Source organism: Adiantum capillus-veneris, chromosome 14 (assembly GCF_014529385.1).
Source record: "Adiantum capillus-veneris isolate H3 chromosome 14, ASM1452938v2, whole genome shotgun sequence".
Classification (NCBI taxonomy): domain Eukaryota; kingdom Viridiplantae; phylum Streptophyta; class Polypodiopsida; order Polypodiales; family Pteridaceae; genus Adiantum; species Adiantum capillus-veneris.
The window spans coordinates 59,396,633-59,423,077 of record NC_140944.1 but is presented as its reverse complement, the minus strand read 5'-3'; the positions used below and the strand labels follow the sequence as shown (position 1 = coordinate 59,423,077).

Below are 26,445 nucleotides of genomic sequence, written 5' to 3'. Positions count from 1 at the left end.
AAAACGAGCGTGGCATATTTTAATGTGAGTGAGCATGCCTCAGTGTCACGTCAAGGGCCTCGCCTCCCAAGTAAGGTATGTACATAATTACGAACGTGGCGTCCGTTCTTGCATATATCACACTATGTACATTGTAGCATTTGGTCTCATATATCAAAAACATTAAGAGTGAGGTAGATATATTAGTTTCACATTATGCATGTGCCACGGCGGTATTGAAGTTCTTGATCAGCTTCTATTTCCTGATTCTATCTCATGGAATGCACTACTTGCAGATTGCACTGAACAGGGGTGTACGGATGAGACACTTAACCTGTTTACATCAAATAAACCTACCACAAAATTGACAAGGCCCTTTTAGAGCATTTATCTAAATGATATATGTAGGTATTGTTCAACCATGTGATGATGATTTCCAGTGCTTTATTGTCACGAGTTTTCCGTGTAATTCAGCCTCTCGAGTGCTAGGTTTCTCCTTCGATCCATCCACTACACCCCATAAGATTTTAGTTTTACTTGCCAAGTTTGGAAGCATGCATCCTAAAAATTTTTAATGTTTGAGAGATCCTCTCCCTAGGGATCTAAAAGATCATTGGTTAGTGGCAGATTATAATTGCGCAAATGGCATCACTTTATCCAATTTTCCATGATTTCTCCATCTAAGTGACCAACTTAACAGCTTCGCTTGGTGAGACACGCTCAATCACAAATGGACCGTGCTTGAATTTTGGGATGTGTTGTCTCATGGAATAGACCAATACGAGATTTCCTTGTTTGAAAATTTTAGGCAAGTAGGACCAACTGTAGCAGCTCCTTTAAATGCTATTGAGGATATGCTCAAGCAGATGAACAAAGTGATAAGCAATATGCAAAAACCTATAGTGAGGGTGCCAAGACAAGGACCATCATAAGAACAACCATTGGGACCAACAAGCTTGGTGGTTTGCCAAAGTTCTAGAGGGAGCTCAAGCAAAGATTTGGACTCAGTTCAAGGTCAAGATTTTCGAGCAACTGGTACACTTGGGGCAGCCATATGGGAAGCTTACGAACATTATCCTTAGGAACTAACGTGCCATTAACTTCTTCCGGAAGTGAGAGAGAGTATTGTTTTCATTTGTCTCTGGAAGCCGGTATCAGTAGAGGATGCTTTTCAGGCAATCTCCAGATTAGAGGGGTAGAAATTGGGCGCCAGATAGAGAATCTGCTAAAGTGAGAAAAAGGTGATAGGAGAGGGCCCTTTTTTGTGCCAGAATGGAGGGATGGGGGGTCAATATTTTAAGAGTCTGCTTTTTGAAAGAGGGTGCGCCCAGTTTTGGTCTGCCCTTTGCTAGCTGTGGGCTGCCTACTTAAAAGGGGCAGCCGGATACATTAAAACTTAAGAAATCCTATCTGTTAGCATTATGCTTGCATATACATTTTCGAGGCATCCCCGGATGCAATCTCGTGCAATGATGCAAGACATAGACTCCTTTGTGGAAAAGTATTTATTTCCCGAAATTTACTGAAAAAGCAACTGCTGGCCTTGTGCACGCAACTCTTAACTTAATTTGGAATTCACTCAAAATATGGAATATTCTTCGCTTGGTGCTCATGTCACCTTGATGTGATGCACCCGGAATTCCCGTCATTGTCTCTCAATCACCGAACTTAAAGAACAAATCCTTCAAAGAATTTATGGAACAAAGCCTTAGCGATGCTCTATGCCCATTGTTATCCATTGCATGAGGCATCAGTGCTGTCCGTTTTGGATGGTCCAATACTTCTTCTTGATGCTCTAAGTCACCCATTCAATGTGATGCATCAGGTGTATCCATTCCTAGTGGCCGAGCAGATATTCGTGTTTAATGTGCTTTCATCATTCCTCTGGAGTGATGGTGCTCTGTCATCCTTTCGATGAGGCATCCAGAAAGCCCTCTCGCTTATGGATCCAGTTATTCTAATGATTTCCGTTTTGGATGGTCCAATATGTCTTCTCGATGCTCTAGGTCACCCATCCAATGTGATGCATCAGGTGTATCCATTCCTAGTGGGCGAGCAGATATTCGTGTTCATTGTGTTGTCGTCATTCCTCTGGAGTGATGCAGTAGGAATATTCGAACTCGGATGTCTCAAAAAAGATTTCGTCTATGATGTTCTGTCATCCTTTCGATGAGGCATCCAGAAAACCCTCCCGCTTATAGATCCAGTTATCCTAATGCTTTATATGGAATACGCACCTAATTTAGCAACAGGGTCAGTGCATCTGTGTGGGAACTCCATCCCACTGTCTCTCATCTCTAATGTTCACTTCTCTTTCAGGTTCAAGTATTGTTTCCAGTTCAGTTTGTGATGTTGTTTGTCTTTCCACCTAGTCCGGCGATTTGCCAGCTAGACTTATACCTTGTTGATATTACATAGGGCAGAGTCGCATTACAAGATACAACCCCTTCAAGATCTCTATGAAGCACAAAGCTGAGGGGGCAAACCAATGGAGTAGTTTAGATAGTAAGATAGGTGCAGATAGTGAGGGTAGGAAGCTGAAGATGCTAATTATTTAGGATAGGGCTCCACAAATCTTCCCAAGACCTCCTACAGCCCTAAGAGATATAGCGCTGCCAAGATGTCATGCTCTGCTATCTTCCCGGACTAACTAGTGGCGCACACCACCAATGGAGGATACCACTTGACCACCATACTGAAGCTCTTGAACGCCAAAGTAGTGGTTGCTTGAGAGAGGTTTAACAACAGATTGTGCATCAAAATCTTCAGAAACAATAGGGCAAGCCAAGGAAGACCAAAAGGAGAGAGCCACCAGAACTTGCATAACATTCAAAAAGTAGGAGAAGTCAAGAGTTGACAGGGCTTGCATGGACATCAGCTTCAAAGCAGGACAAGCCTACCCACACTTCCAACTAGAAGGCCTCCACCAAACAGGAGAAAAACAAAAAACAAGCAAAACAACATACACAGAACGACCACACAAGTCATACACAGTGCACACCACCCATAGACTTGCCACACACACAACATGCATAAACCATTGAACTACAAACAGAAGGAGAAACTACAAGCAAGTGTGCAGTCTCAGCATCATTTTTCTGCATGAATCGCTGATTTGTGTTTTTTAGACATGCATTAAATTACTTTCCTATTCCAGCCATTTTGGTTGCTTTGCATTGTAGGTCCTCTTTGGTCTCAATGATGAGGAGCTGAAAATGCTGGATGATTTTGAAGATGAGGAGTACGTGAGGCAGATTGTTGAACCTCAGGTTCTGGTAAGCCTGTGTTCTCTTTGCATATATGGGCCTTGAGGATAACATTAAGGTGGTATTATTGATCTGCTGGTTATGCAAACAGGAAGATGGTTCTAAGTTGCAGTCATATACATATGTTTGGGCTGATATGGACGATGACAGGCTTTTTGGTGATTGGGACTATGAGGTATTACTCCCAATTTCTATTATGGGACATGCACAAACACAGATTTGGGAGGCTGTAAATGAATCTGTAGGTAGACTACACACATGCACACACACACATGCTTGTTTGTAAGAATGTACGTGTGCTAGTACATATGTATGTGTGCGCGTGTGCATAAATACATGCGTGCACGCACATTCACGCACAGGTATTCTGAAGTCAAGGAGTTTTAAGGCATAGGCAAGAAAATGTGTAAGCTAGAGCAATGAAACAGCTATCTACCAACATGGAAGAAAGAATAACCAACTTTGAATTGAGAAGCATAACTTATGTGTCTGCAATTAAAAATTAACGAGCGAAGCGAAGCACCCCCCTCCCCTCGCCCCCCCCTCTCTCCTGAGTCCCAAAGATGAGATCAAACTATCTCTCTTAGGGTGGTTCTTTACCCATCATTAGTGAAGAATCCTCCGCAATTCATTTCTCTCCCAACTATCCATTGGGGAGAAATCTTGCAAAGCGTTTTCTTTATTGGTCTTCCTGGCCACTGCTTTATTTGTGGCAAGAAGGGCCATGCTGTTGCAATTTGTACCCGTTGGAGGATATCTCCTGACAAGAGGCAGTACGCATCAGAACAAGAAGCACTTCAGGCAAATGGGGGGGGGTTGGAAGGTGTTAGTAGTGTAAGGAGAAGAAGTGAAGCAGAAAAAGGAAGGAGGAAGGAAGCGAAGAAAAGAAGATGACGAGCTCGTAGGACAAAGGCTCCAAAGCTTGTGTATAGACGCAAAGTTCCTGTTACTCTTCCCTCTTGAGATACTTCTTCGACACCTTTGCATGATCCACCACCTGATCCTGAAGGCACCGATTTGGACATCAGCAACAATTCTGAAGGCATCGATTTAGCTACGAGCGACAGTTCCCTGCTTTGGCAAAAATTGCTAAGAAGTCTGCTAAGGAGAAGGCTTTGAAGACCTCTAAGCTAGGAGTTCGTCTAGGCTTAATCCCCATTCCTAGCCTTGATTTGAGGCAACCTTGTACCTTAGATTGCCCTAGGACTTTTATCTTTTAGTGACTATTTATGGTTGATTCTCTGTGTGTTACTTTGATGTAATTTTACCTTAGGGTCTGTGCCCTTGAGCTTATTTTTTAACGAAAAGATGTTCTTTTCTGGAAAAGGAAAAAAGAATAACCAACTTTGGTGGATAAGTATGAGTGTTATTTTGTGAAATAATATGGATCCCGAGTCATTCACCTTTCTTAGCTGCTTTGCCACTCCACTTGATCATACATAACTGGCATACATCTTAGCATTTGAGACCTTTTCAAAGAAGTTTAAAGGTTTTTCTCACTTTTCAAAGCCCATGGAAACAGAGTGGGTGCTCCCGCATTATGTTGTTGTGTTGTCGAGAGCCAGATTGTTTTAATTTCACAAGTTTCTGAGTGAGTCATTCCCCAATCCTATGGATCATACTTTTTGTTTCATGTAAATTTCTAGGGACAAGTGCACTTTGTCCTTCTAGATGCAAGCTTGCTTTCCACCACAACCAAAGGGGTGAAGATGGTGCACTTCAAATTACCTTAGGTAAAGCTCAAACAGAAACTCGTTCTCAAGCGATTAGTAATGCATTCGTTTGCAACCATTGAATGAGCAAAACACATCAATTGAAAATAATGGCGTTGTACTTGGAGATTGAAGTGAGGAAGAGGATGTGGAGCAGGATGCTCTTGCACAAGAGAAGCGGTGGCCTTGAAAATACGGCTCTTAGCGCCTCAAAGGTATTTCTTTATTAGTTAGAGAAACAATTATTATTATTGTGAAGTCAACTCGTCAGAATTGGCCACATGTATGCTTGTCGTCACACCTAGTTGAAAGAGTGGATCATACACCTATGAAGTGCTCAACGGGAGGAGAGGTATTTCTTTATTAGTTAGAGAAACAATTATTATTATTGTGAAGTCAACTCATCAGAATTGGGCACATGTATGCTTGTCGTCACACCTAGTAGAAAGAGTGGATTGTACACCTATGAAGTGGCCAACGGGAGGAGATGACAGTCCCTGAGCTTGGGGCTTCTTGTCTCTTTTATAAACACTAGTTTGAATCATTTTATAGTTACAAATTACAATAATATTTCGAGAAAGTAGCAAATCAAGGGATTATGTTGGCTATTTGGGTCGAAAATCTACTTTCGAGCAGGCATGGAGATTCCAAAAACGTGTTCACTTTGAGAATGATCCCAATTCTTCTTCGTCTTCTTCAAGTTCTAGTTCGAGTTCCAACGAGGATGAGAAAAGACCGTCGAAGCAAAGAAAGCATAAGAAAAGAAAATTAGAGAAAAGAAGCACAAAAAGCATTCTAGTGGTCCTCTTCCGCTTCTCACAGTGATACCTACACTTTTGGTACCTTTCTAGCAAGAAGAAGAATCACATGTTACAAGCTATCTAATGGGACAACTTGGAAAAGAAGAAGGGGACTAAGGAGTTTAAAGATGGTGGCCAAGTAGGAAAGTTCGATACTTTTCAGGCTACCAAGATGCTTATCTAGCTCTCTCCTTCATACAATAATTTGACATTGTATTTTCTGGAGGCAACTTCTTGGAAGCCTCTAAAGTACAAAAGGTGGCATCTTTTCTAAATGGGAATGTTCACATGGTGGTTTTCTCTTCTGCTTATAGCAAAGTACGGACGAAGTGGATGAAAATGAACAAATCTTATTCTTCAATGTGGTTGACACATCAGTACGAGGCTGATGTGATCACATTATGGGAGATCGGGAGAACAAAAGCTAAAATTATTCAACTTTCCTTACACACACACACACACACACACACACATCAAAACCTCTCACCATCTCTCCCTTTGCCAAGTAAAAACAAATAGACAAGGACACCACACACACACGCACACACATAAGAGAATAGATATGATAGTGATGGCCTGTAAGAGAAGAAGATGAAGACACAATTTTTGCACATAGCTTAGCATAAGAGATAGAGAGAGAAATCTTGCAAGAGAATGGCCTAAAATTGTAGCCCCCAAACTCCACGGCACATCTTGTGGAGTTGAGTAATTAATTTTATTATTGACTTATTTAGGTGCCAAAAATTTGAGGCCTCTCTTTACACTTTAGTTCATGTGTGTTACCTATTACTTATTGCATGATCCTACAGCTTGGAACCATTTGAGGATGCAGGAAGATGGTACTTTGGCTACCTATAGTCAACGTATTTGGGATACTTGTTTGTCGGTTGCTTCTTTTCAGAAGGTCTCTTTTTTGGAGCAGTATTGTTGTGGATTACACAAAGAGATCCAACAATATTGTTCGAAACAGAAACCCAAGAGCATTTACCAACTCATGGAACATGCGATGGACAATTTCTCCATGTACTCAGACTCTTTGACTAATGCGATAGATGAGCAAGTGAGTTTTCTAAGAAAGACACTTTCAAGGAGAAGAAAGAAGGCAAGAAATAGAAGAAATCCACATGGCCTAAATTGATAGCGGAGCAACGTGCAGAACAGTACAAAGAGGGCAAGTGCCTATGGTTGTGAAGAAGTTGGGCATATTCTAGCTAAGTGTCCAAAGAAAGAATCAAAGAAGATAGTGAAGGCTGATTACTTGGCTAAACTGTTCACATATTTTCTGATTACATGGCATGCCTAAATCTATAGTGTCAATTGAGATCCTAGATTCATTAGCTTGTTTTGGAGAGTAGTGTGGGAGAATATAGGCACAACTTAAATCCTCTTCGTTGTCTTACCCACAGACTGATGGGTAGTTCCAAATAGTCAATCAGTGGTTTTGGATTTGTTGAAGTCCTTACAACAAGACTTATTGGGAGAAGTATTTGTCATTTGTGGAGTTTGCTTGCTATGACAATGTTCACACATCTACGGGGAAGATGCCATTTGAGATTGTTGAGGGTGTCAAAAAGATGTCACCGATTGTGTCCACCAAGGAGAAATTTTTTGAAGCAGTTCAGTAAACACAAGATTTGGAAACTGCTTTTGCTAAGGTGAAGAAGGCTTTGGAGAAGTCTCCTTCGTCTCAAGCACGGAGGCAACGGACAAGCATTGACGCAACTTGCAGTTGAAGGAGAATGATTGGGTGCTACTTCGGTTTGAGAAAGCACGCCTATGGAATGGAAAGGGTAAGGAGAATCTTTTCCCAATGCTTGGTATGCGATGCTATGGGCTGTCACGTGCACATGGCAGTGCTACTTCGGTTTGGGAAAGCACGCCTATGGAATGGAAAGGGTAAGGAGAAGCTTTTCGCAAAGCTTGGTATGTGATGCTATGGGTTGTCACATGCACATGGCTCTGTGTGCCACATGGACATGCTTCATCGACTTCCAAAGCCAGTTTTCCCCTTCTTCGTAGATAGGGATGTCTAGAATCCTAGGAAGATTAGCATCAGCAATTTTGTGAGCCTGTTTGTAGGACGTGCATGCCCGGACAAGTCCATTAGATTAGGTTTTTCAGTTTTGGAACCTTCTTGCATAAATGGTTTGTACACGCATTTTGACAGATGTTATTATACTACGGCAGGCATCTGGCATTGTGAGTGCGCGTGCGGAAGCGTGAGAGAGGAGAGAGAGACAGTAGACACAAACGCCAGAGGTGGTGAAGAGGGGGCGATCAGCCCCCCATGACTACCATGAGCAGAAGACCCTCAGTACAATCAATATATGATCTTTGTGAAATGAGAGATATGGAAGTGGGTACCCCCTGGCCCTATAAATAGGTGCCCAAGGGGAGGTAGGGCAAGGCCTGATGTAAATCCCCACGACCCAACAGAAAAATGATATATGGAAGTAAATGTGGGCGCCCGAACAAAGTGGGCGGCCGGTCCCAACCTCGTGCGGCCGGACCAACTACAACCTAGACTATGGGTGGCCAGCCCGGAGACATACTAGCCGCACAAGTATGCCCTAGACCTGTGAAGCAGCAGAGTGGTGTAAGTCTAACACCCCCTCTCAGCACCGGATGCTGAACAAACCGCATGAAGTCGAAGATGTGAGGCAAAGGATGAAGATGTTTGCTGCCATGTCCACTGAAGGACAAGACTCCACGAGTGTAGCAGCAATCTGGGGTGTCACGACCGTCGAGAAATCTCCGTGGTAAAGTGCCATCACAGCGGTGTAGCAAATTGTTGTACTCCGCTAATGCAGGGTGAAGATACTGCGTGAAGGTTCCGAACTGAGTATGAAAACAACTCCTTGTCATAAAAGAAGTGCAAATAGACCTGCAAGTGTCTTGCTCAATAGGATTTGTGGTGTCTGTAGTCAAACCGTCTGGAGAAAGTGGGGAAGCCGAGAACAGTCATGAGAATGACCGGAAGCTTGTCGATGCATGGACCTGTAACCCAATGTGGCCAGGTGGCTAAGCAGTGTAAAACTCCAGGAAGGCCAGATGTAGTAATCTGCGCCATAAACTCCTCCGAATCAAGGAAAGCCAGACTAAACAGTCTGCACTATAGAAGCTACCGTAAGCTGCAGCAGTTATCGAGGGACGGCATGGACCACCACTGAATGGTGTCGTGTCAGTAGGTAGGGTAATCCAAGATGAGGGGAAAGCCAGACTCAACAGTCTGCGCTGTGAAGAGCCTCTGAGAAGAGGTGTGGTTAGACCAAGCTGTCTGCACCGTAATCATCCTGTAGAAGTAGGGAAGCCAGACTGAGCAGTCTGCGTTGTGAAGATCCTCTAAGAAAAGGAAAGGCGAGACCAATCTGTCTACGCCATCTTGCTTGTATCTCTTGCCTCCAATCCTCTTGTGTCAACCAGAACAGAATCCATGCCAACAACGCCACCAAACCGCATCTCGGCGTGGCTCTCAATGTGAATGAGCTGGGAGTGGCCTACTGCCCAGATCGAGGGATGAGTCTGCTATAAGGTTACGGAGGGTGAGTGTTAGCAACTCTGAAGGTAGCAATTCAAATGATCAAGAGTGTAGAAGAGAAACTGCACTACCATCCAAGCCAAGCTCCGGGTGACTCCGGATGTAGTCCCGTAATGCCTGATCTCCCGCATCTCACGGGTAAACTCTCCAAGAGAGTCCAAAGCACTAAAGTCCCACTCCAGTCTGTAGATCCAAGCAATGAACCTGTCCAAGAAGAGATCCAAGATTGTCTCCCTAAGTCCATGTAGATGCTCCTGTGTAAGCAAGTGATCTGACGTGTCGAGGTCAAGTGTTAAGTGTCTGTCCACCCAAGATGGTGGTGTCTTCTATGGGAATGTCGAAATCCCATATGCCATGAGCATGGCCATATCTCGTGTGAACTCCTCGGATGAATGCATAGGTGTGTCCATAGCAAACCACAAGTCACCACCCCCTCTCGAGTGCGCAACCACTGAATGATGGCTGGAATGAATGGATCTCCCAAGGATTGTACGCCCGTAGATGATCAAGCGGATGTCGAAGATATCGTGTGTTGCAGCAGTCACTGAGAGACCGCATGAACCACCATCGGATGGTGTCCTGGCAAGAGGTAACTTCATCCTCTGTAAAAAACACAAGCCATGTGGCTGCCGTCCACCCAAAAACGCAGCTGCGAGGTGATGATAACGCTGCTGTCCAGCGATTTTCAGCGTGCTCGTACGCTCCTGGCAGGGTCCGGAGCGGTGCATAGGGGTATGGGAAGGGTGGTGAATCACTGCCATTGCCCCAGATGGGCTGAAAACAGAGAAAACAGCAAGGGGTAATGGCTGAAATCTGATGAAGACGGAGAGGATACTCGCCGGCTTTGCACTAGATGCAAAGCCGGGTAGGTGGTGGCGAGATCTGGGGTTCAGAAGTTGAGCGCTGCCCTCGTGGAACTAGGCTTTATAGGGTTCTTGGGGAACTTCCAAACAGTATATAAAAAAGGTAATTTAGGCTGGCACTTGAAACCAAAAGACTTACAAAAATCTTGATGTTTCAAGATAACCTCTTGCATCGAAAGATCACAATCATTGTAAGTCTGAGAGTTTACTTCACCTAACAAGCATTCTAAATCGAACTTTTTGCACGTAACAACAAAGTTATTAGAGCACTTATCTAAGTAAGAGATTACAAAATCACGATGAAATTTCCTAAGAGCATCACGATCAGAAGGAGATAAGCTATTCCTTCCTGAAGAAACGTTCCTAGAGCAAGATGCTAATCTTTCTTGAGGACTACAGACTTCCAATGGGTAGAAACACCTTGAACTCCTAAAGACTCCTCAAACTTTACTACGAAACTAGAAAGTCCTTTCTCTATGGCTTCGAGAACAACTTTTGTCCGTTTTTAGGAACACGTAAGAGAAGCGAGAAAAGTTCAAAGTAAGAGCACCATACGTGAAAGTGTGAAACCCTTGTATGCAGCAATAGCAAAACATGGCTTTGAGTCTTTTCATTGTTTTCCCATTGAGCACATAGAGGGTAATTTTAGAAACTTAAAGAGTTCTATAAATTAGCGTGGCCTCGAGAGTTGTTTTGGATGAGAACTTTGCATACTGTTTTCCCTAAAGGTTTCAACTTGGAAGGAAAGTCTTTTTTACGTAAAAATAAGACAATTTACGATAAGAAACCTATGCTTTGGCGAAGGCATCCCAAACCCGAGTTAGTTCTCCCTTCAAGTCAGTTTAAAGGAACTTGGATTCCTAAAGGTTCTTGTTCAGATCCACCGTCTATCCCTGAAATCAATCCAGTTGTTTTGCACAACACTATTTCTAGTAGAGTTCAAGGTCTTCCTAGGGCTTTAATCTCTAGAATTGAGAGTGATGACCCTTCTAAACATAGAATTTTTGCTTATAGGGATTTCAAACGGATATTGATTTACCTATCTAGAGCCATGGAGTTGGGTTCTTTTTCTTATAAATTATTTGAAAGATTTAATATAAGGATCCTATTTAAGCTCTTGTATACCCTTGAGAACCACTCTTATGACGATTTGGAGCTAAGAGAGTCTCATAGTACTCAACTTCGAGTATTGTTAGGCAAATTTCTGAAGTCCAAGTGTCCTAGTTTGAAAAATCCCTTGGTTGGAAAGAAAGATTTGTTGATAACTATCTTTACCTCCCCTGACTTGGACAAGATTGGATTAAGCTCTATTTTGAGATCTCAAGAAGCTTTGGATGCTCTCCCTCCTTGTGTGAGAAAGGTATGGAACCATCTCGTTGTAGCTTTCAAATATGTGAAAACTCTATGACAAAAAGCTTTCAACTATAGTGACATTGGACATAATCTTAAAAAGCAAGAAAGGTTAGCAATCTCAAGTATTGATTGCCCTTGTAGTAAAACTGCCTTTTCTTCTTACGTAAATGGAGCTTTGGGTCATGTAGTTACTGTCGATTGTTCTATTCTTCCTTTGGATTCCTTGAAAGACCTTTTCTCAAGAGGTACTAAATATAGGCTTCCTTCCTCAAATGACTCTTGCCTTCTCAAAGCCGTAGAGAAAGGAATTTCTAGTTTCGTGGTAAAGTTTGAGGAGTCTTTAGGAGTTCAAGGTGTTTTTACCCATTGGAAGTTTGCAGTCCTCAAGAAAGCTTCTTTGAAATTAGTATCTTGCTCTTAAGAAATTTCATCGTGATTTTGTAATCTCTTACGTAGATAACTGCTCTAATAACTTTGTTGTTACGTGCAAAAAGTTCTATTTAAAATGCTTGTTAGGTGAAGTAAACTCTCAGACTTACAATGATTGTCATCTTTCGATGCAAGAGGTTATCTTGAAACATCAAGACTTTTGTAAGTCTTTTGGTTTCAAGTGCCAGCCTAAATTACCTTTTTTATATACCGTTTGGAATTTCCACAAGAACCCTATAAAGCCTAGATTTATAGCCGCTTCTTGTAATACCTCTTTGACTGAGGTTTCCAAATGACTTAGTTATTGTTTCAAAGCCATGTTACCTAGCGTAAATGAATTGTGGAAAAATTTGCTAAAGGAAGTAGACGTACCTACCGATTCAAGTTGGATCTTAAATGATTCAGTAGGTGTGATTTCTATTATAAAGTTTTTGAACTATTCAAGAAGCCTTAAGGAGAAATCTTCTCCTTTATGTCTCCAAATTTTTGACTTTACAACGCTATATACGAAGCTAAATTTGGAAGACCTTAAATTTAGAGTCAAGTCCCTTATTTCAAAAGTTTTTGCATACAAGCTTGAGAAGGATAGGTACAAGGCATTGCTAGTAGAAAAGTCAACCTTGAACTTCTTATGACTGAAAAGTAAGAATGTAGATGTCGGCAAAGGAAGAAAGAGATTCACCAGGATTGTAGATGACATTGACATCATATCTTGGTTAGATTTTCTTTTGGACAATTTATATTTAACCATCGGCGACTCTCTTTTCAAGCAAACAATTGGTATCCCTGTGGGCACCAATCATTCTGTTTTTTTTTGCTAATTTCTATCTTTTTACTTATGAGTTTGATTTTATGGAGCGTCTTGTCCTTGCTAATACTTGCCCAATATTTTTGCACAAGTTATGCAATGTAAGACACTTTGTAGATGATCTTTTTGTTCCTGACGTTCCTTCTTTTCAAGATTCTATGTACTTGAATTCGAGTTGTGTAGGCGAAGGAATTTATTCTAAGGAGTTTTGTGAACTTAACTGTACCACAAATAGTGATCGTTGTGCCTCTCTAGACCTTAACATTTTTCAGACTCCGTTGGGATTAGAAGTAGATATCTATGATAAGCACCTCGAACTAGAACATGCCAATCTAAATATCATCCATATGCCTCACATTTCTTCGAACATATCTCTTTTAGCTACGTACGGTGTCATTTGCTCTTAACTATTTAGATTTTCTCGTCTTTGTTCTAGTAAATCTTCTTTTGTTGTTCAATCTTGCCATCTTATTTCTTTACTAGTTGAAAAAGGATACTCATTCAAAAGAATCATGAAAAACATTCGTTCATTTTTGCATCGTAGTAAATTTATTTTTAATGTTTTTTCCTTTGGAATATTAAAGATAATCAATAGTAAATTCAATAGAAGTGGGGAGCTATAAAGCCCACTTATTGTTTGACTTTTTAACACCTTATGTTGTTGTTTTGATCCCTAGCGCTTCTAGTATTTTTACTATAGCTTGACAAATGCTAGCCTTTATCATGGCTGAGTATGCCCATTACCTCCGGACCTCCGGAGGGTGATAGAAACTCAGCTCGTTGGTTTTGTAGAGTACGTTCAAAGCATGAATGACCTCTATACAAACGTGCACCTACTCTTGGGCACTGACGATGCGTGTAGGGATGTCATAGCTGTTGTCCAAGCTATGCATGATAAAGGTGATAATCTTATTCTTCCTGTTTGGACAAGCAGTGAAGTTGAGGTCACATATTGTCGAGTTTGGATCTTTGCTCTTGGTAGGTTTGTAGTAGTAGTATTCATTCTTCGATTTCGTATTTAGCTTACATGAGGACTTAAGATTGTGTTCCTTTAGAAGTTGTTGTGTGAAGTTTGATTTTTAGGATTAAGTCTTTAAAATGTCTTATCCTTTTTTATTTAAAGTTGAGTACTTATTTTAAGCCAAGTAAGTTGCTTCAACTTATTTTACGCATGTCTTTTCTAAAAACTTTTTTAAGTTCATAATGTTTTGTTTTATCTAATTTTGTTTCGTAGCAAACAAAGTGATTTAGTTAGTTTGTTTGTTTTTGTTTTTTCTTTTCTTTTCTTGTGTCCCTTGCTTCTATAGTTTTATGAGTGCTTTATTCCCTCTTATAATTCGTGAGTTCAGACTATTCTGAACTTATGAAGGATATATATATATATATATATATATATATATATATATATATATATATATATATATATATATATATATATATATATATATATATATATATATGGAAATATATGTGGGCGTCCGAACAAAGTGGGTGGCCGGCCCCAAACTCGTGCGGCCGGACCAGGTACAACCTAGACTATGGGTGGCCAGCTCGGAGACATACTAGCCGTACAATTATGCCCTAGACTTGTGAAGCAGCAGAGTGGTGTAAGTCTAATAGGCATGACGTGCATGTAGTTCTAGGTTAGAGGAATCCAACGAGCCATTCCCCGCGTCGATCGGATTCCCGGGTGGACAGATGCGCGACAGTTTCACCCAAACGGACACCCCGTGGCTCAATTTTAATAAATCAATTTATTGATTTATTTGTTGGGTAAGTTGGTGGACAATTGCCCTACCGAAGGCCTAATAAGCTTATAACTTGCCAATTTCACCGATAAAAGGGCCCAAGGAGTTAGCACTAGAGATCAATTGGAAAAGCGCTGAGTGAAGGAGCAAGAGCAGCCAGCGTTTTCTGATTTCAGCCCTCAAGCCAGCGTTTTCAGATTTCAGCCAGTGGCGCCCTCAGGCAGCAGCAGATCAGTCTAGCGTTTTCAGTTTTCAGCCCTCCTCCCCTCGACGGAACGGCTCGAAAACTGCTCCCGCATATTCGCGTTGCGGTCCGGTACTTCGGCAGCCCATCGAGCCTCCCCTTGGCCATTTCCTCGTCTGCATCGAGTGATCCATCGCTGTCCATCATCAGCATCGTCGAGGTCTGCGTTTTTAGCCCTTCATTTCTCTCACATCGGGAGTGCAAATCAGTGGCCATCTGCAATCCCACATCGAGAAGGATCCAAGGTGCATCAAATCAGCCCCGGAGGTGCCTCTTCCTAAGGAGTTACCGCGGCGATAGTCATCATTCGATTGAGTATCGTCTGCATTGAGGTATTGCATTGTGTGTACATTCCATTTATGCAATCTAAAGTGAATACCACATCGGCAACGGTGTGGGGGGCCCTTGAGAGGGTTGGTTGGGACCCCATTGGGTATCGCTCTCTTCTTCTCTCTCTCTCTCTCTCCCCCTCTACACACCTCTATTGCATTCTCTCAGCCCCTCTCTTCAAGGGAAAAATCATTGAAGCTAAAAGGAATCACTAACGCAAGGAAAGAAGTTGAAGGATTTGTGGAAGTGTAAAACTAGATCTTCACCATATTCAATTCCGTTGCACCTGACGTTGGTATCAGAGCTTTGAAGATTTTTCACTAATCAACTAATTTTTGGAATTTTTTTTTCTCCTTGTGTTTGAGTATGTGTTGTCGCGTTTTGCCCAAGGACGCTTCTCTCACTCAAGGAACTGCAAGACCTGCCATTGCGTGTAGGACCGTGCGCCTTGAGCGTAGAAAATGCAAACACTGTATACCGGTGGTTACAGTTGTGGTGCGCCTGCGAGAAGATAGTTGACTTGGTATGCGCGCTCGACCACCTTGACATTAAAAAATCCTAGCATCGATATTTGCATTTATAAATTCTTCGACATGACAAATCACACCTATTGAAGACATGGATTGGAAACCTTAAGATGTTGATTGCAAGTATGAGGATTTGTTAGCGGCCTATGACGACAAAGGAAGGTGCCATCCAGATCATCCTATGAGCTTTGGAGTCTTAGTATTGTTTGAAGAACCATCTCTCCCATCTGCTTGGAGAATCCCATCATTCCAGAGGAGGCATTGCATCGTCATTGATTTGTACACATCTTTGGTAGCACATTGGGTCCACGCCCTCTGCATTTCCTAGCAATCGGTAGCCATCAATTCGGAGCCAAAGGGTTCCAATCCGAGGCAACTACCGCAGGAGTTCGCAGGCATTGTGAGCCTACATTCGCAGCCACATCCGTTGCAGAGACGAGGATTCATCTAGAGCTTCCATCATACGGCTCTAGTCAAAGCTCCAAGAGGAGCCTCTATCTTTGAGGAGTTACTTGGCGGTTTCATGAGACATCATAAAGAGGACTTGCCATGGTTCGAACTTTGTGGGCATTCCAAAGAACATATCCATCTTCATCTTCCATTCGGCGTTGCTCTCGCCAATCTTTCCACGTAGGGGCAGGCTGCAGCATAGGTTGGCCGGTAATCTTTGTGGACATCGGCGTTTGCATATCCAACCATTCACTCTATGAGCATCCATGCGGTTTGCAGTTTGGTTCATACCATCCGAGTTGGGGCAACAAAAGTTGGCCGGTAACCACCAAGGACATCGTTGATCCAAGCCCGTTGTTTGCGAGTAGATGCATCATCACCATCCTTGTGTTTTGGACATTTCCACATCACCCACGGGAACCTCTCTCAAAAGTCTTCGTAGAGGACATCATCTAGAAGGAACTTCATCCAAGACCATCTTATGGCGTGCATGGAGTTCGGTACCAATACCTCACCTTAAGCAGGAGGGGTTGTCACGTGCACATGGCTTTGTGTGCCACGTGGACATGCTGCATCGGCTTCCAGAACCAGTTTTCCCCTTCTTCCTAGATAGGGATGTCTAGAATCCTAGGAGGATTAGTACCGGCAATTTTGTGAGCTTGTTCTCAAGATTTGCATGTCCGGACAAGTTCAGTTTTGGAACCCTCTTGCATAAATGGTTTGTACACGCATCTTGACAGATGTTATTATACTACGGTGGGCATCTGGCATGACGCGCATGTAGTTCTAGGCTTGAGGAATCCAACAAGCCATTCCCCGCGTCGATCGGATTCCCGGGTGGGCAGATGTGCGACAGTTTCATCCTGTTGCATGAATTTCACACCATTTAATTGTAGCTCATCTTCGGTCCACTCCCTGGCTCAATTTTAGTAAATCAATTTATTAATTTATTTGTTGGGTGAGTTGGTGGACAGTTGCCCTACCTAAGGCCTAATAAGCTTATAACCTGCCAACCTCACCTATAAGAGGGCCCATGGAGCTAGCGCTAGAGATCAATCGGAGCTAAGTGAAGGAGCAGGAGCAGCCAGCGTTTCTGCAATCAGCCCCACCATTTTCTAATTTCAGCCCTCAGGCCAGCGTTTTCAGATTTCAGCCACTAGCGCCCTCAGCCAGCAGCAGATCAGTCCAGCGTTTTCAGTTTTCAGCCCTCCTCCCCGCGACAGAACGGCTCGGAAACTGCTTTCGCATATTCACGTTGCAGTCTGGTACTTTGGCAGCCCATCGAGCCTCCCCTCAGCCATTCCCTCGGCGGCATCGAGTGATCCATTGCTCTGTCCATCATCGGCATCGTTGAGATCTGCATTTTCAGCCCTTCACATTGGGAGTGCAAATCAGCCCCGTGGTGGCCATTTGCAATCCCACATCGAGAAGGATCAAAGGTGCATCAAATCAGCCCCGGAGGTGCCTCTTCCTGAGGAGTTACCGCGGCGATAGTCATCATTCGAGTCAATAGCGTTTGCATTGTGTGTGCATTCCATGTACGCAATCTAAAGCGAATACCACATCGGCAACGATGTGGGGGGCCCTTGAGAGGGTTGGTTGGGACCCCATCGGGTATCGCTCTCTTCTTCTCTCTCTTTCTCTCTCCCTCTACACATCTCTATTGCATTCTCTTAGCCCCTCTCTTCAGGGGAAAGTAAAAGGAACAATCATTGAAGCTAAAAGGAATTATCAATGCAAGGAAAGAAGTTGAAAGAATTTTTGGAAGTCTAAAACTAGATCTTCACCATATTCAATTCCGCTGCACCTGACATGGGCCCTTCCATATCCATGAAAAGATCAACAATTTATTTTTTTGACTGAAGTTGCTAGTTACTTGTAGGATTCACAATGCTTTTCATGCGAGTCTCTTGATACCTTTCAAGGTTGAAGTGCGAGAGAACTGGGAGCTAGAGTAGCAACCGTAAGTGGAAGAGATAAGAGGAGATTCTCGTTCCAAAACAGGTCCTAGGGCACAAGGAAAAGAAAGTGAAAGGTAAGTTGGTCTATTGATATTTGGTCAAGTTCATGAGTTATTTAGGTCTTGATGCAAAGTGGATGGAGGAGGAGGGCTTTGTAGATACTCCTCGGTTACTAGAGTTGTACCTTGAGGCTTTTGGTTTAGCTCCAACTATTCTAGAAGTGTCGTCAAATCAATGGGTTGGATTTAAAGAGGAGTCACTCCACTCCTTTGTCACAGATTACCTAGAAGGAATGAAGTCAACTAATATCTCCTTGAGATTTTAGGGTATTAACAGGTTAGTATTCTGCAAAATGACTTTATGAAAAATGCACATTGAAAATGGAAATTCCTAAAAAGAACTTGTTACATGTACCCTCTCATTTGTGTGTGTTTGAGTATGTGTCGAAAAGATGAAATTACTACAACATTTTATCTGTTCACGTGACGGGTGAAATGAGTATGATAGTAACGAGGTTTAGTAGATCAAGACATTGGTGAAAAGATCAGTGCGGTCTATATGTGGTTGCTAAATAAGTTACAATCATTTTGATTCATTTCTGTCAGGTTACAAGGGCAGTTTAGCGTGGCGAGCGATAAGTTACTACCCGGAGGAGGAAACTCTGAAGAGAAGACCGAAGCAAGTCCTGCAGTACCTGGGCCTCTAACGAGAGGTACTTGGTCGTTGTCACACCCATAACTAATCAGCGAGATGGGTCTCTCAAGGACACTGCCCTAAGAGTGTAGATAATCGTGGCCTCTTGGGGAAGCAAAGCCTCACGTAGTCCAGAGGAAACTAGTGACAAAAGCGTCTGCCCTAGGAGCCTAGGTGCATAGTCTTGGTCGTTCTTCTTGTGCACTTCTTTGGTGTATGAGGGGAACGGCCGGGAGTGCCCAACCCAACTCCTAAAACAAAACAAAAAATTTCATATCTGAGATCTCAACGTGTTCAAGTTTTGGCATCTCAAGTGAACTGCCCAATGTGATCCCATTATTTGGTTTTGCTTTTAGGTATTTATTTTACTTATTTGTCAAAGTCTGGGTAGGGCAATTCACTGAGGTTGCTATATAAGCAACCCTCAGCCCCCATTGTATTATCATCAGCTCATTGCCAAGGTTGGTTGGTTTGTAGTCTCTCTCTCTCTCTCTCTCTCTCTCTCTCTCTCTCTCTCTCTCTCTCTCTCTCTCTCTTTCTCCCCTTGGTCTATACGCTTCCGCATCGTCGACTTTGACATGGTATCAGAGCTACGTGCTTGAAGGACCTTGGGCGAGCAAGGCAGCTCGGAGAAGAGAGCCAAGGCATGAAGAAGATGAGCTCACAGTGACACTCTGCCCTAGCGTTAAAATTAAAAAAAAACGTTGCATTGCAGTCTCCTTGGCGTTTCCTGGCGGGCTTCTCTCTACGGCAACGTTTTGAGAGGTGCACCATTGTGGCACTCAACGACGTTAGCTCCCACAACGACCAAGTGTGCTGCCGATATTGTTTTAGAATGGTGCCCCCAGCAATCATCCATCATCTGTAGCGGTGCCACCTCCTCCCGCTTGCGTTTTGAGACGCCCCACATGTCCAAGAGCTTGAGAACGACATCCACCTTCTCTCCTTCCTGCACGCGGCGTCTTGAAAGGCTGCGACTCCCCACGACCTTCAAGCTCTGCGCGACGACGTTCTAAAACGCTGTCCCCCAGCCACCTCCCCTCCCCTGCGTTTTAAAACTTTGTGCTTTGAGAACCTTGTTGTGCGCAACCACAAGCAGCCCATTTGGTCTAGGAGGAGACCTCCCGCCCGGGGTGGATTGTCATAAGTATTTCGAAGTGGAAATTGTGGAGACTCTATTGAAGAAGTCTCGAGAGGGTGTGGATTAGCTTTGGGCATTGGAGGAGCTTCGAGAGTTCGGAACCTCGGAGAAGGGCATCGTACGAGTTTTCCTCTAGTGTGACTTGGAAGCGGTGACGAGATTGAAGCTCAAGAGAGGGTGAGGAGCGGCTTGGGAGTATCAGAGGAGTGGAATTGCTTGGAGATTTTGTGCGGCATGGTGGATTTTTGCGGCCCTTGGAGTGCGAGGAGCAGAAGAAATCCAGATCTTGCTTGAGCGCCCTTGACGACATTGACCAAAACCAACTATCGGCTATGGACAACAGATCAACCATCTAGTTAGCGGCCTATGCATTAACAGAGTCCTCAAGGAAACCGACAAATTGTTTGGCTCGAGATTGTGAAGCCAAAAGCAAATGCACGAGTTCGCTAGAGGACAACGGCAAAGGCAAGCTTGACATGGATGGCAGTACCAGTACTCAGTTAGCTCCCTTGGTACCCACGAGGTACGACCATAGTTGTTATGAATGTGACTCGACGCTTTGTTTGGCTCAGGAGTTTGAAGCCAAAGGCAAAAGCATGAACTCATAGATAGACAAGGATAAAGGAAAGCTGGACAGAGATTACAGTAATAAAGATTTGACAGAGGTGATCGGCATGGCACACGTGGCGGCGCCACAGTGGCCTCGAAGTTAGATTTCTAGTCAAAGTGCAAGTGCCACCACTAGCTTCAGCCAGAGAGAGGCTTGTGAGTGGCAGAGGGGCAAAGAAGTGCTCCGTATAATTAATTTAAACCCTTGTGTTGGAGTTCAAGTTATCAGTGTTGGGACCGGTAGGTCAGAGTTCAATCTGGCAAGGAACCAATCAGACGTATCTAAAACACTATGGATGAGTGCACCAATCCTTTGTTGTTGGTCGGATTATGGATAGGATGTGTTTCAAAGTTCAGTATCTATAAAGTATTTTCGGACGTGATGTGTTCACAGTTTATGAATGGGGATTTTTGGACGTAGTGTGGTCTACAATTCAATTTTCTAAAAGGCAACCGATGCTCAAGATGGAATTCTTCTAAGGAGGAAAGTTGAGGGAAGCAAATCCGAGGTGTATCCAATGGAGTGTACAGCTGTTGGGGTGTCCATGGTAGCTTCTTCATCGACTTGGTCTCTCTATTAATGTCCACTATGAGCTGCAGAGAGGGTGTTGGGAGTTTTGGCATCTTAAGTGAACTGCCCAATGTGATCCCATTATTTAGTTTGGCTTTATGGTATATATTTTACTTTTCAAAGTTTGGGTAGGGCAATTCACTAAGGTTTCTATGTAAGCAACCCTTAGCCCCCATTGTAATATCATCAGTTCATTGCCAAGGTTGGTTGGTTCGCAGTATCTCTCTCTCTCTTTCTCTCTCTCGTGCTTTTTTCCCTTGGTCTATACGCTTCCGCATCGTCGACTTTGACACAAAGGGGATAATGATGTGAATGTGACGATGATTGTTTAGTGACGTGTTGTCTTTGTGCAAGAACAAGATTGACAGTCTAGTGCATGTGCGTAGAATCGGTGTCTATTGAGCTTTTTTCTGTCCTTTGTCTATCTCGCAGGTGTAATTGAGGGCTTTCAAAACCGACTTCTTTTGATAGAAGTTGAAGTTGTTGGGTTGGACTTCACGATTGTTACAAGTTGTCCACATCATCCTTGGGCTTGTCCACGACTTTGTCCTCATGTTCTTGCTTGCTAGGAGGAAGTGAATAATATTTGCAATGCTAGGTTTCTATTTGCCCACAAGGGAGACAAGGGTTTTGTGTAGCTTACGATTTGTGCAAGAGCTAATTAGGTAGAGAGTACTAGTTGTGGGATTGGGGGAGAGAATGGTTGTGTAGCCTTGAGGTTATGACATGCTTAATGAGAGTGAGAGGCTCCCAAGATCGAAGCAGGCTTGCAGCAAATCGATCCTCCAGCCTCTGCGCATCTCTGTAAAGATCCACCTGATGGAAGGGCTCCAAGGGCCTCCTGCATGAGGGACTCGAGCTCGAAGCTGCTGAAGCAACAACTCCTTCCAGGGCTCCTCCCCTAGAAGCAGTCCTCTGACAACAAACTTCCCAAGAAGGGTTGCTCTGTTGTGTTGGGTCTATGATCCCCAGCCCCCCCCCCCCGAGAACACGGTAAGGTGATGACCTGCCAGGCTACTTTGGCCCGGGCTAACTGGGTGTCGCGCCTTGACCAAAGAAAGTTCCCGATCAGCCTCTCTAGCTGGCTGATACTGGAGCTCGAGAAGATCCAGCAAGACGTGATGTACCACATAGTAGCCAACAGCACCTAGTTGCACTACAACTCTGCTTGCCAAAGAGAGCCGTGTCGAACTGCAATGCAGCAACTTCCTCCTAATGGGAGTCAAACCATCCTCCCCTAGACAACTACCTTGAGGGAGTGCTCTTATGGCCTCATGGAGCTCCTCTAGCTGGAAGGCAATCTCAAGTCTTTGTCGCATCTCCTCAGTAACAAGGCAAGGCATCCGTGCTCAAACTTGCTCTCTGCATGCATCCTGACGCTTTGACTGAGGCTCAACTGACAACAGATTACGATAAAAGTCAGTAGCAACTGCACGCATATCCTTAGGCTCTGAAGCAATTGATCCGTCGGGTCTCCTCAACTGACTAATACTGGTGTGCGCATGGTGTTGGCCCCACCGTCTCAAAAAACTCCCCAGTAACCTTGTCACCCACTTCGGTCCACTGACATACCTGTCGATGGAAGGCAAACTCATGACGCTGCTCCTCAATGCTAGCCAACTCCTGTATAGCTTGCTACATTTGCTCCTCCAACCAAGGACTGTTTGGATGTTGCTTCTGCATTCTCTACAAGGAAACAATGCCCCGTTGAAGACGCTTCTCCTCCCCTGGGTTGCAGCCAAGCGAGCTGCAGACTCCTGAGGAAGAAGCGACTAAGCTCAGTGAGTCCAAAGGCCACTCTACCAGTAGGGGTGTCCTGCATGTCCAAGCTCTCTGTTCAAAGTGCCTCCACTCGCTCTCTACGCTTTGGATCCAGCAAGATCCTCTCAGGGATGCGTAGCATCGCACCCCCCCCCTCCTCTGTCTGTCTGTCACAGCGAGAATCACTGGCGCATGGTCAGGAGGCGCATGGTCGGAAAAAACAGTCCCTGCCAGGATTTAAACAAATCCCCCCATGTCACAAATGTGGTCATTGGCGTAGAAGCGATCTATCCAAGATAGATTCACTCCTACTCTATGGTCAGAGCGAGAGAAACACAAGCTGTTTGGGGGCCTCACAAAGCTCGAGTGCTGCCAAACATCAAAAACACTAGTCATACATAGCCGCTCCCAAGTTGCCAACTCAGCCCCGTGCACAGTAGCATGGCCACCTCCAATCCTTTCAGAGGGGTCCTCCAACATGTTGAAGTCCCTGGCCACCTCCAATCCTTTCAGAGGGGTCCTCCAACATGTTGAAGTCCCCCCAACACACCACGCGACAAAGACTCAACAATATGAGACCAAAACTCTGCTCATGCACTTGCCACATTGGGCGTATATAAGTTCAGAAAACCCATGAGGCAACCCTGAACCTGCATAGTAATCCACTGAGCTCTGCCTGGGACAATAATACCTCCGCCCACAATGGCTTGCTGCCATGAGTCCGCAATAGTCATGCATACCCCTCCCTGGATACCTCCAGGTCCAAATGCAACTGACCAAAGTGTCTCATAGGGACCACGCAACATCTGACCACATCGTCTAATGTGGCTTTCACAAAGATGATGCTCTTGTAACATAAGAATATCAATCTCAGCACCCACAAGGTATCACTGAAGCTCTTGATGCAACCGACCCCTCTAGCGTTGAAACTGGGGCCCTTCTAATCCTTGCACATTCCATGAGACGATCCTCATGGAGTCAATGAGAAAAAACAGATCTTGCAGCAGTAGCCAACCTCGCTATCTTTGATGCCAGTTTGGATGGGGAGTAATCCGTATCCGAGCGACCTCTAGACAAACGCCTCTGAAGTGGCTGTCCCACCCAGGCCCAAGCCGAGCGTGCAGTTCGTAGGGCTACATCGTTTGTCCAAGAATCCTCATGTATAAATACATAGCAAGGGGGCTGTAAGTGTCAATAAACAAGTGCACCACAATGTGCCTGCAACCTGTTGCATCCGGCGGCGTCACACTAAACTTGGCTAAAGGCCAATCTATACCAGATTTAAGCCATTTGGAGTTGTCAAACTGCACTGGAATAGCCCCAATTCCATGAGAGGACCCTTGAAGGCCAAAATTATGCTCTTATTCAACACGTGCTCACAAGCATGAGATTATGTCTATAACTTGCAAGTGACTTGGAAACTACTCCTTGAAGGGCATTCCATTGTTTTGTAACACTAAGTACTAACACTTGGTTTTTACGAACATAAAAAAGGTCATCTCTACAAAAAGATACAAGAATAAGATTTGTTTGGATTTTTCGGCAAAACAGCTTGAAATTTTATGAAAATTTATGACTTAGAACTTAACTGAAATTCTCTCCATATCTCTACAAAAAGATACAAGAATAAGAATTTTTTGGATTTTTTGGCAAAACGGCTAAAAATTTTATGAAAATTTACGACTTAGAACTTAACCGTAATTCTCTCCATAAGGCTTGTATTTTGACATCGAAAAAACTTCAATGTTTTCTTTCCCTCATAACGAACCTATGGTAGAAGCAAGGTGTAAAAAAATTCTTTCTAGCTTGACAAATAAATTGCCAAAACTTGGTAGGAAAGCAAGACACTTTGGTGTCTTAGGACACTGAGTGTCCAATTACAGGACTAGTGCTATGCCAGAGCATGTGGGTTGGTGGGCTTACTTTGATGAGAAGGGAATTCCCATCTCAGTTAAGCACTTCCTACAACTTGTAATGTGGCCCTAGTGTAACCACCCATAAAAGAACTAAAAAGATCACACTTGCACTCGTAGACGCCATGAGAGTAGTGAAGTTCTGCCTTAGAGAATATTGGCATTGGCCCTCAAGTCAAGCGCCCTTGTGAGCATTTTTTTATATATTCATAAAGAGATTACAATTGTGTGCACCCATGCACTCGATTCCATTTACAATTGAGGTTAGGTCTCCTATTTGAAGGGCCTAGGCTCTAAAAGAAATTTTTTAAAGCATCCTAAAAATGGGCTCCAAAATCTTGTACTTGTAATTACTTCCCAAAAAGTCAAACTGCTTTAATAGCAGATCCCAAAAATCTTTCCAGACTCAACAGTGGCCGAAAATTTGTCCTTGCGTGTGAAGCTTCAACGCCAGCAATTTCGTACGCTCCCATGATTTCCACGATGATTTTTGGTGAGATTCATACGTTGCTCAGTTGAGATTTAGGTCTTTTGTCCAGCGGCCTCTTCTCCTATTCCATTGGTGCCATGGCACTGACTTGCTACATTCTTCTACTTTTAATAACTTTCCAAAAAGTCATATAATCCGGTTCTAGGAGGTCAGAGGTTGAGAGAGCTCAGAGAAGCAGAGAAGAGGAGAAAGTGACAAAGGCAGACTGAGAAGCCTTGAGTTAAACAGGTGTACAAGCACATGGATCCTCCACAAGATTCACCTCTTTAGGTTAGCTCTTCTTCGGGAGCGATACCTCTGGTTTCTCTTGGGTTCAAGAGGGCTCCTAGGGATATTGTTGTACCTTCATGTAGGTCCCATATAGATGATATTCCTTTTGATGTGCTCATGACATAGTATGAGGGAAAAAGAAGGAAAAGAAAAAACTGTATATATATATATATATATACACACACACACACATGCGCGCGCACGCGCACGCTTATATAGACGTGTGTGCGTGTGAGTGTGTGGGGAGAGAGAGAGAGAGAGAGAGAGAGAGAGAGAGAGAGAGAGAGAGAGAGAGAGTTCTTTATCACAGGAGTGGAGAAGATTGCACTTCGATGAATTCTATTCCATGTGCATTGATTTCGCCAACGAGATAATCCCGTCAAGACCAAGAGATTAAGGAAACTAAAGATGCTTTTGTAGTATTTATCAAATGCAGTCATACGAGCTCCGCATGGTATACATGGTTGAAGTACAAGTGACTCCCATTTTTTGCAGTACAAAACAATAAAAAAATGTGGTTGTAATAGAAGCAATGTGAAGGTGTGGGACATGAAGTTATGTTTCACTTCTGAAGTTTCTAAAAATGTTATCCATGGTTCGAGTACGAGTGATTTGGTGTTGTGCAATACCGAAGTGAGTAGTTATTCTAAAGCTTTAATTGATAGAAAGTTCTCATACTCCTCTCTTTTTGCTTTTGAAGCTTTGCAACATGTTATTCATGCGTGGCATACTGAGTAATCTACTTAGCTGATTTCTATTTTTGAAAGATTATGATTAAAAAGAGCTCATTAGCATCTAGCCAAACCCTATGCTAAACACCGTTGACAGCTAGGAACCTTATAAGAGAATTATTTTCGATGATGTGCTTGGCTTAATTAGCCAATAGTAGTGTCAAATTGTGGGTGACACCGCGAGAAAAGATAAATTTGTAGAGCATATAGGTGCAAGATCATCTACTATATCAAATCTGATTAGGGACCTTAAATGAC

General features: G+C 43.5%; 1 protein-coding gene and 1 pseudogene across 2 annotated transcripts in view; both read left to right on the top strand.

The window, feature by feature from the left end:
• LOC147442454 (AIG2-like protein D) overlaps positions 1-26,060 on the top strand; it is a 52,674-nt gene extending 26,614 nt beyond the window's left edge. For both annotated transcript variants that reach the window (XM_086528615.1, XM_086528614.1), the window contains exons 3-5: positions 3,162-3,254; positions 3,337-3,420; positions 25,767-26,060. In XM_086528615.1, coding sequence (XP_086384741.1) covers positions 3,162-3,254; positions 3,337-3,420; positions 25,767-25,853 — 264 coding nt within the window. In that variant the 3' untranslated portion in view covers positions 25,854-26,060. The remainder of the gene's footprint in view (positions 1-3,161; positions 3,255-3,336; positions 3,421-25,766) is intronic.
• LOC147442455 (uncharacterized) lies at positions 7,605-13,371 on the top strand (annotated as a pseudogene).
• Positions 26,061-26,445: the final 385 nt, after the last annotated feature.